The 11,073-nt window shown below is 42.3% G+C and overlaps 1 protein-coding gene across 8 annotated transcripts in view; it reads left to right on the top strand.

The window, feature by feature from the left end:
- Positions 1-1,532: 1,532 nt before the first annotated feature.
- The window catches only part of ptprma (protein tyrosine phosphatase receptor type Ma), a 236,662-nt gene continuing 227,121 nt past the window's right edge, over positions 1,533-11,073 (top strand). For 6 of the 8 annotated variants that reach the window (XM_066682266.1, XM_066682264.1, XM_066682262.1 and 3 more), the window contains exon 1: positions 1,534-2,146. In XM_066682266.1, coding sequence (XP_066538363.1) covers positions 2,074-2,146 — 73 coding nt within the window. In that variant the 5' untranslated portion in view covers positions 1,534-2,073. Of the gene's footprint in view, positions 2,147-11,073 lie in introns of all 8 variants that reach the window. The other 2 variants (XM_066682258.1, XM_066682265.1) reach the window with 2 other exon arrangements.

The raw sequence follows: 11,073 nt of genomic DNA, 5'->3' as shown, positions 1-11,073 counted from the left end.
CTGCCGTCTAATCAACGTTCTCTTAAGGTTGAAAATGAAAGTTGAAAAGACGTCCAAACACAGACATTGAAAAGACGACTGTTAGACGTATTTTGAACGTCTACTGACGTTATTAATCGGTCCCGAAATAAATCACTTGTATAAAACGCATTTTGGACGTCCACTGACGTTATCGATTGGTCACCACTTAACTAACTTATTAAGAGGGATTTTGGACGTCCATTGACGTTTAAAATATGTCCATGACGGACAGACTACTTTTAGACCTATTTTGAACGTCCAGGGACGTTCCTTGTTCACTGGGTAAAGACTTGATTCTCACAGGAGAGGTCTTTAGACACTGCACTGCCACAGTTGCCTTCAGAGCCTGATAACAAATCAGAGACCAGGTATTCATTTATTTCATTTCTAGAACTTAAGAGAAAAAAATCACAACACACAGGCAGCTCGGGCTGCACAGTTCTTTTTTTTTACACACCGTTCTTATTATAAGTTATTTTCCTGGTATTTAAAGGAGGTGCTCAGGGAGATAAAGTACTCGTCTCTTTAAGAGCTGAACTACACAGTAACTCATCAGACCCGTGGGTTAGCTGTGGTAACTGAGGGGTGAAGGACATTTGGATGACTTGTACAGCCTGAATAGAGAGGATAGAAAACAGCTTTCAATAAGACGAACTGGGCCTGAGAAAGTAAAGGCTTGAATCTGGAAGAGGTTCTGATTTGAGGGACCCCACATTCTTATGCTGTGCTGAATAAAGTTATTCTCTTTTTTTTTCTAATCGCAGTGAAATATTTAATTAAGCTCAGTATTGGAGGGCAGGTTTAGTTTTTGAGTTTAGTTATTTGTGAGTGTTTTCGATATTTGGGCGGTGGATAATTTGCCGCAGTTAAACTCTTTTTGTGTGATTTTTCTTTTCTGATTTCTGTGTGGTGATTTTCACTGTGGTATATTTCGAACGCCTTCACTGTATTTTGATTTCCTTCCATTGTTTATTGATTAGTTATGATCTCTGATTGTTTCCGGGTCTGGTTCCTCAATATTCAGATTTTTGTTTCCTCCGTGTTCTGATTGGCGTTTTCTATGACCTCTGTGCCCTGATTGGCTTTTTCAGAGTGTTCTCCGCGTTATGTCTGTTTTCTGTTCTAATTTGTATTTTTCTGATTGATTTTCACCTTTTTCAATGTGCTCTGTTCGGTGTTTTCTCTTTTATCTGGATTCTGTGTAGTGTTTTGATGTTTTTTTCTCCCTGTATTCTTATTTTTCCGTGTCCTTTTTTGTGTTTTTGACTGTGTTTTCAAAGTTTTCTTTGTGTTCTGTGTTTTTTTCAGAGATTCATATGTGTTCTGATTTCTCTGCTGTGTTTATAGCCGCTCTGTTTGGAGTTCAACAAGCTTTTGTGAACTCCGTTCAGTTATGGCGCTCCGGCACAGCTCCACTTCACTCCACCCATTAACTAAAACACACACACGCACGCACGCACACACGCTCGCTCCTCCTTCGTTGAGCGGAGCTCCAGCTGCTGCTGTGCTCTGAGCTCCGGAGAGAACAAACTTCTCTTGTCTTGGCGCTGAGCTGCTCCGCGTGTAACGGGCTCGCGCCGCCGAGCTTTACCCAACTAAACTGTAGTGAAGTGAAAGTGCGCATGCACCGCCGCCGAACCCTCGGCACCGCGCCACTCCAGACCAGACTCTCTTCACAGTAGAGACAGTAAAAAGACCCGAGACGCGTTTCGGCTCCAAATTCTGGTCCGTAACCCTCCCGCCCCCCTTTCCACCTCCAACTCCGGCAGCCCACCGGAGCTCCGGTGACGTCAGCGCCGCCTAGAAGTCCGCGCGAGTCTGTGAAGGAGCTCGAGACCCACGCACAGTTAGAGCGAGTAGAAGTAGAGGCAGCGGCGTTAGTGGCGGAGCTCCGGTTTGTTTTGGGGGAGAGAGAGAGAGAGAGAAGGAGAGGTTGAATTTCCCTCCCCGCGGTGAGAAAGAGAGACAGGCAAAGAGAAGGGGACAGAGAGTGAGTTGTATCCGCGGAGAAACAGAGCTGCCCTTTCCACCGGAGCTGAGGGGCTCTGCGCCATGGAGAGAGTTTTAGCCGCGCTCCTGGCCCTGGTCACTTTACTGACTTCGGTTGGAGGACAAGTATTCAGAGGTAAGAGCCCTGGGACTACGAGGGGTTCTCGTTGGTTTGTACCGTCGACTTTTCTTGGCGAAGTCGCCCGTGTTCCGTTGGACTGAGCTGAACCGGAGTCTCTCTGAACTTGCTCCTATCCTCGTCTCACTTTTAAAAGTTACTTCTCTTGAACGTTGTATTGTTTTGTCTCACTCTTTGGCTCCTGAGGCCGTGTGTTGTGTCTGTTATTTGCCCGCGGTCAGACACAGTGGGGGTTTCTCTTCTGTAACGGTTTGTAAAAGTTTGAACGCTGGAAGACGCTGTGGTGAACCTCTGACTGGAATTGAAGTCGTTAACGTTGTATATTCAGACTTTAATATCGCCTTTCTGCTATTTTTTTTCTTTTATATCGAAATATCGGGTGTTTTTTTTTGTACGGAATACATTACACATTCAATTTAATGCAGAATTTAAAATGTTGACAATTGTTGCTCGTTATAAACATTCTTAATTAAATTACGACGTGCGAACCACTTACATACATGGGAATTACTTAATAATGTGAGGGAACGAGATACGAACAATCAAGATATTCCTTATTAAAATATTGCTACATATTAAACATCCCATTCCCACTTGTTATTAAGTTGTTCCCACCCATTAGTAAGTCGTTCCCATACATTAGGTCTTTGTTCTCAAACATGAATAAGTAGTTCACACGTCCACATTTTATAATGTAGGGACTTCACCGTCTCTGTCATGTTCCGTGTGGAAGATGTGCACTTCTTTTCACCCATAATTTCAGCCCGGAGTGCCCAAACTTTCCCATTTAACTTTTTAAAAAAATTATTTTTGGTTGCTACAAATTGCTCCATCTTCAAAGAGCAGGGCTGTCTTTTGGGGAGTTGCTTTTCAACTGTGGAAAAATGTAGCTGCAACAATTAATGGTGTGTGAAGAAATGTTTGGAAAGACGGGGCTGAAAGTATGAAAGTCTGTGCTTGATGCGGTTCTAGACTCTATTTATCCTGTTAATTCTCTCCTCTTCCAGCATTTCCCCTGTCTGTGAGCAGGAGCCTGATCTCCCCAGTGTTAGTGTGAGTGTAGTGTTAGGGCTGGTGTCAGTGTTAGTGTTGGTGGAGGCTAAGTACTACAGGGGCTTTCGTGGATGAGCTCTAATCGTCTGCAAACCTAATCTTATCAAACCGAGCCCTTACTGCTCATACAGGGCTACGAGATCTATCTTTACCCTGCTCCCACAAACAGGTCTGGAATAGAAGCTGCTGTTTTCTGTCTGGAGGAAAGTTGGACTTGTTTGTAGGACTTTTGAAAAGGCTGTTTTAGAGCTGTTACACTCTGGAACAAGTCACTAGCAGTTGAATGCCATTGCCTGTGTTGGATTGTTTTGCTGGGGACCGCTGTTATTTGTCTTCCTTGTTTTTTAAATTTCTGGAAGATAAAGCACGGACTGTAAGGTTAAGAACGTACCCTTATCTAGATGTTAATAACAACACAAAGAAACCTTAAGAGGCATTTAAGCTGAATTAAAGCCACTTTTATGGTGTTATAATGCCTCAAACAGGGTACTGTGCGCTTTTCTTGTTATTTTATTTGTTCTATTACGTGTTCGGTTGGTGGGGAGATAATATGGGGTGGATTAAGCTCAGTGTTCATCTCCAGATCCCTAGCTACTTATTAAGAAGTCTAAGTTGTTAACTCTGAAAGTCTTTGTGTATGGAGGAAGGCAGCTGGCATTAACAGTTTGTCTGAAAGAAGTCCTCTGAATTTCAGCTGTGTTTGGCACAAAGGTATCACTGTCAGTGTTTTAACATGTATTTCTTTCCCCTAAGAACTGCTTTGCCCTTAAACCGGCATCAGATATCAGTTCCTCTCTTATTTCTGTTCTGGGAAAACACTTTTGTGTCTCTTGGGCTGCTGGATATATCAAATGTCTGATTTATCGTTTATGGGGGAAAAAAAAAAATCCCAGGCTTGGTCCACATCACTTGTTTGATGTAGTGACCACTGCAGCCTGCTGGTGGCACCATCGTACATGCAGACCCACAGTGGTTCGGCTTTGAAGCCCCCTGCTATAGAGTCTGTTGTAGTTTAACTTTGGCACCAAGTATTTCATTAACAAACAGAACCGAGCCTTTTTAAATTTACAGCTTTTTTTTTAAGGTTATGAAGTGGTTAACCATTTTTCTATTGGATTATTCTGTATATTGGTGTTGGTTTATTGTGTCTATGGGAGGTAATTAACTCAGGGCAGCTGTTTACAGTGCTCAAAATGACAGCCCCTCTCTCATGCATTGCTTTATCTGAGGTATATCATGTTTATATCCATTGAACCACTGAACCCGAAGCATGAGTGGTGTTGCTTTGTAGTTTTGACCGGTGACGTGAAAGGATATCCCCTGAATGTGTCACTTTTGGCAGCTTCTTCCGTGGATTCACTGCCACTTTTGCTATTCAAGCTGCACTGCAGACACCCAGCTCTTTGTGTTTGAGTCCCATTGTTTGCTCTATGCCCTGCTGTTGATGTAGCACTTTTACACACATGAACACAGCGGAAAGAGCAGGCTTCGTCTGGCCGCTGTGATTTTTCTGAGATAATTGGCTTCAAACCTTTAGAGTCAGAGAGGGCTGGTAAAATGTAATCTTTATTCATAGAACGTGTTCCTTTTCTTTGGACTTAAAAACAACCCCTAAGACGTCTGACTCATAAAGCAAAGTTGTCGTACTAAACCTGTTTCAGTTGCTTCTCCTTGGCCAGAGGTTAACTTATTATTTTAAATATACAGCTCCAGAGTCTTATGTTATCAGCCTGTCACAGGTCTCTGTGTAATCATGGCGTTTTACCGTTGAAAAAGCAGCAGCCCTTAGCAGCTGTCTGCATGCCTTAATTGTACGATATAACGCTCAGAGTTGATCTTTTCGAGTCAATGGAGAATGAAATTGGATCTCGCTTATGTGCAAGTCAGCCAGATTATAACAACTAAAGTAATAACAGTGTTAAAACGTAATATTAACTCAGAATATTGATATTGCATCCTCCTCTCTACTTAAGAGTTGCCTCACTCACTCTCTTCAGTAACCGAACAGGCCGAGGCTCTCACACCGTACATGTAGTGGAAGGGACCTGCCCGTCGGCATTTTTAGCATCCTGTTGCAACATTCCATTGGTCTGGCATGTGTAGTGGCTGATCTCTGTAAACACCTCTGTCTGAGCGTGTGACCCCTGCGCTGGCTCCCTCTCTCACACACTCATGTTTCCACATGGAGATTTCCCGTTTGGTTGTTTATTACACTTTATACAAATAGAGCGATGCTAAACTAAACTTAATCATCGCTGATCCTAAGAGCCATCCTTCTGCTATTAACAACAGACAATAAACAGGATACAGTACGTGTTGCAGATAGACAATATGTAATGCTAAATGGAAATTAATATATTGTTGCTGTCCAACGAATAACACGTAACTCCCAAAATAGAGGGGACAAACCTTCTTAAAGTCAATATAAAAAGATGTTATTCCAAGTCATTCATCATGAATGTTTCACCCAATATGAAGGGCAGCTGCTGGACTATAATTCAGTATCAGTAAACACTCCAATATCAAATATTTCAACAGCATTGATATGAATTTTAAACACATTTTCTATATTTCAATATACACTATTTACAACTGTCACTGACCGAGGGTCATTACAGGGTGCTGTCGTCAGTTCACTGCCCTCAGTTTTAAAGTTAGTTTAAAAATATTATTGAAAAAGCCAAGAAGTTGTTGGTTGATGGTGATGTCATGTTTCTTTCAGTTCTTGCCAGTTTTTCTGTGGCTTTTCTATTGTTCATATCGATATTGGAATATATTTTGATATAAATATCGTCCAGTTCTGTGTAGTAAATTAAATATATTTTATTGGACAGCACTGGTGTTCTCCCTGTGTCCGCATGGGTTTCCTCCTTGTGCTCTGGTTTCCTCCCACAGTCCAAAAACACACGTTGGTAGGTGGATTGGCGACTCAAAAGTGTCCGTAGGTGTGAGTGAGTGAGTGAGTGAATGTGTGTGTCTGTGTGTGGTGCCCTGTGAAGGACTGGCGCCCCCTCCAGGGTGTATTCCCGCCTTGCGCCCAATGATTCCAGGTAGGCTCTGGACCCACCACAGGGTCCAGGTAGGCTCTGGACCCTAAATTGGATAAGGGTTACAGATAATGAATGAATGAATGAATTGAAAGCACTGATATGTATTATATGAACTCTACAGATAACACAATAGTGTTGGAAAGAGTTGCTGCTACACAGCTCCAGGGCCTTGGGGGCTGGTGATATGTGGTGAGTCTACAGGTGTGGATTGGCCATCATTGTGTCATCCAGGTGGATGCTGCTGCACATTGGTGGTTGTTGTGGTGGCTCCAAATGGTTATAAAGTATGTAAATCACTTTGAGTGTCAGGGAAAGTGCTGTATAAGTGTAAAGATGTATGTATAATTGCCGGTTGTTTTTTTTGGTCTCACAGAAAAAAAGCACAAAGGCATTTCACCACATGGCCTTCTTCAGCATCCTAAAGAGAATCTTTCAGCTCTTTTAATCCCTCAAAAGCCTTAAAGGGTTACAAAGATCAATTCTTCACTTCTGTACTCTCATAGCTGTATAGCTATATCTCTTTCCTGACTAGGAGTTCTTCAAGGGTTCTTCTTCAAAGGCGATTGCTATATATAGAACTTTGAACCATGTGGATGCTTCCTCTGTTTCAACTGATCAGACTTTTTATATTTTTGCGATATTGCCCTTGCTTGCTTAAAATGATTGAGTGAAAAATAAGCCTAGAGTTCAAAGTGTTTAGTTATTAAGGAACAGCTTTATTTTTGCAGTGTTTTGCAGAATTTGCAACATTTTTCAATTATTACAGGGACATTTGGAGAACAAAACACACACACACACACACACACTGCCCTTTGACGTCCTATCTAATAGCTTTCTCCAGTGGTCACTGGAGACCTGGGAAAGAGCGGTGCCCCAGAATTGTTGGATAGCTGTGCAGGGATCACAGGTACCCATCAGGACCATGACTTTCTGAAAGATGCTGAGCAAACATGGCTGCTCTAATTAAAGTGGGCCTTGCCCTGGAGTGGTGCAAAGTGAGTATAAAAGCTAATGAATCAGCCGCTTGCCCTATTTGAGGCCTGCTGAGCAGCACAGGACGGCCAGGTGGTCTGTTAACGCTGCGGCGTGCAGTACCACTACGCTTCATAAATGACTGCGGATAAACCAACACAGAGACGATTAAGCACCCATTACAGGATAGCCACCGCCATTCCGCTGTTTACCAGAGTGAAGCATCTTTTGTAGGTGACTGTGTCAGTCCAAGTGTGCTCCAAAATTAAGCTAATTAATCCACCACGGATCCATGTTTGCTCCAATTTTCAGAGGCTGTTTCATTAGCGCTTTGAATAAGCCTGGGTCATCAAAGTGAGGAGCGCTTGTGTTTTTATGATGCTGACGTCTTCTTTTCCTTGAGCTGGAACCAGGTGACACAAGCAGAGCAGGTGGCTGAGTGCCTGTGCCCCCCCTTTTTTCGCTGCTCTCCCCCTCACATCACCACAGGCGAATATCTCCATTAGTGTCAGCCTGTGTCTGTGCACCACCGCTGAGGACTTCACTACGGCCATCCACTGAGTCATTAACAGTTTTGGAGGCCTGCTTTAATTTTTTCCCTGTTTGTATTGTTCTAATTGTGACCAGACCCCATTGTTTCTTTAAAGCATGTTATAAATGGGCCCTTGCTGTCACACACAGGCACAGGTTTTTTTGACAGGAAATTGGCCTGCCTGAGCCCGGCCTGCGCTGCTCAGCACTGCGGCTTTAAAAAAACAACCAACACGCTGGAACAATAGTGGTCTCTGTGTGCAGTTGGCTCCAGAAGAGCCCACCGAGTCTGCCCTGTGTCCCTCTCATATCCAGTGACATTTTTAATTGTTGCCAAGCATCAGTACCCAGCATTAATCCCTGAGATTTATTTACGTCTCTGCTAAATGGTGGGAGGTGTAAATATTTGGTAGGGAACGCATGGACCATGTAGTGCCAAATTGTTTTTTTAATGACGTTCTAATTATTTCCTTACACATTTTTTTTCTGTCTGTGCTGGTGGTGTTTTGTTGCAAATGAAGAAGAGGAGACCTTTTCTGCATGGTCCTTTATTAGTCATTTTAATTGGAGACGATGTTTGGAAGGGTGGGGGGGCCTCAGCATGAACGTGAATGTGGTCTTTAGCTTAGACATGATTAACTGCTTCATGTTTACAGATGAAATTGGCGGTTTAGTGTTGCCATTCAGACTTTGCACCACCCAATTAACACCAGTCTGTTATCCCCGACTTTTTTTGGTCTGCGTGTCACTGGGACTTGATTAGAAAACATGGGCTCTGGTACAAATATAGTGCTTTCCTTTGAAGTCCATGTTTTCTTTGACTGTGTAGAAGTGCTGGTTCTTACACTTATGACTGTCCCCTGGGGCTCGCATTCAGAATGAGAGGCTAATTTAAGAGCATTAATAATCCCATCAACGTCTCAGTGTGTGATGACGTTGAGGATGTCTGCTTAGTGAGGCCTTTTCTCTTAGAGCCTATGGCAGGAGTCAGTGAAATGGGCAGTTGAAAAGACAGCAAGATACAAAATAGAGGCCTTACGTCAGATTAATACATGATTCTGTGTTGTATCCTCTGGCTGTTTACGATAACAATCTGGTTGTAAGTTAAAAAGATCTAAGTTAAGCTGTGTACATTTGTTTTACTGAGGGACTATGCAGCCAAGTGTTTCACTCACCTTACATGTGCTATGTGACGTGACAATAAACCTGATTTCACTGATTTGATGCTTATTCTTGTGCAGATCACAAGGTTTTAAACTGATTACTGATTTTAGCATAAACACAGGTATTGAGGGTTATTTTAACTAGATCTATCTTTGTTCCTGCCTCTCATACCAACATACATCTACTGTTAAACAATATATAGTGGAACTTTTCTTTCTTGAGTCAATTTTCCCCATTTAAAATAATGGAAAAGCAATTAATGCGTTCCAGCCCCCACCCCGAAAGTCATCCTTTGTGAACTGATATATGTTTACAACACTCTCAAATTAGTAAAAAGATACATGTAGCGTTACTAAAAATAAAAAAGAAATACAGTGGTGACAGTAATAAAAAATAAATAATAAAGTTGTAAGTGGTTACACATCGCCACCTTGAAGACGTGACGACTGGCTGGAGGAGTAACACAGGCACTGGCTGTATGACGGGAGGTGGGGGGTGGGTGGAATAACGGAGAGTAGGTGGGTGAATGTGGGGAGACGAAGCATAGATACGGCTTAACTTAGCACGAATTTCGATGTCTGCTATTTACACTAATGCTAAATTGCTAAAACTACAATTTGCTAATCTTAAAAGCTCACTCAAGTCTGGGCGCTGGGAGACTCGCCTATTGGGGTCAGTGGCCATTTCCAGCCACCGACTCAGGTTTGTTTCTAGAGTCATGGTTCGTTGGTGGAGGCAAAAAATATTCAAATGCCCGATTCGTATCTTGGAAAGTTCGTTAGTAGAGGCGTCCGTTAGTAGAGGTTCCACTGTATTTGTGAAACTACAATTAAACAGTAGCATAATGGCACATTTGTATTTATTAAAATTGCTAATAAAAGTGAGCAATAGCAAAAAGAACTTTATATTTTTGTATTTAGCAATCTGTTGGTCCAGTGTGTGGAATCCTAACATTGTCTAGGACTGGCCAACATCACTAGTCATCGGTAAAAACTCTAAGGATTTAATATGCAGCCGACCATTTGCTGATCCAACTCTGGCCATCGTTTGACCCAGAGGCCAGCAGCCAACTGTGGCCTTGCCTAAGACTGGAAGACGCAGACAGAATGAAGAAATATAGAGAGGTATATAGACAGATCACTTTATTAATCCCAGAGGGAAAGTCGTGTAAATGTCACTTGTTTAAGTGCTTAACATTCTGAATAGCTTTGTTAGAGACAAAAACCTGATTTCATGTTCTTAGTTTACAGCGGTTTGCTGAAGAATCCCCCAATTCTCCTCAGCAGCTCTTCCTTGCATCCATGCACTCAGTAAAGTTCTTCACATTACAGCTGGCTGTGCTCAAAAATAAATGGCAAAGCTCAGTTTGTTCAGTGGTGGGCTTCCACATCGCTCCTGCTGTTCTTTATCTTCATTTCTCATTTAATTACTTCTCTGTTAAATCTTTAGGCAGCTCCACATGGTTTCAAATCGTAGATAAATGTGAGAAAACCTCTGTTAAGAATTAACATGAATTTCACAGAATCTCAGTTAGTACTTACGATGTGTTTTTATGGTGAGCTTAAGGACGCACTGACCCTTTATTACATCAGCCAGCACACCGAGCTGCTAGAAGAAGTAAGAATCTAGGACTAGCTCCACTTTTTCTCCACTGATCTAAGACCATGAGCCCTTGGCTTATTGCTCTTAAAACTGATTATTAAGTTACTACTACAAAACTAATATGGAAGTCATGTGAGTGAGAGAGCGAGGGATTGGAGTGTGGGCCAATATTCAGGCCTGTAGGATTTACAAGGTTAAGCTACTGTGTCATGAAAATATATAAAAGCCTGATAACATTCAGGAATGTTTTAAGCCTCAGGCGAGATATTTTGGGAACAGATTCCTATTGAGTGGCTGGACCTGCTGTGGGCTTTCTTAACACCTCCCCAAGTGGACTGGATAAACATAGTGGGCAGTGTGGCAGAAGGAGCATTTTTGTGGAGCTAGAGCATTTGTGGCGTGTTTTTCATTAACTGATTTTATGTCATGGCCCAACTATTACAGGACGACTGGATGATTTTGTGCTAAATCTGAAAGATTAGTTAATAATGCATTGGTAAATAGAGACTTTTGCTGGGGCTTAATTTGTAATGTCTGGACAACTGGGCAATA

The sequence above is a fragment of the Hoplias malabaricus genome, chromosome 10 (genome assembly GCF_029633855.1).
Source record: "Hoplias malabaricus isolate fHopMal1 chromosome 10, fHopMal1.hap1, whole genome shotgun sequence".
Taxonomy (NCBI): domain Eukaryota; kingdom Metazoa; phylum Chordata; class Actinopteri; order Characiformes; family Erythrinidae; genus Hoplias; species Hoplias malabaricus.
The sequence above is the reverse complement of the archived record's forward strand: the minus strand, read 5'-3'. Positions and strand labels throughout refer to the sequence as shown.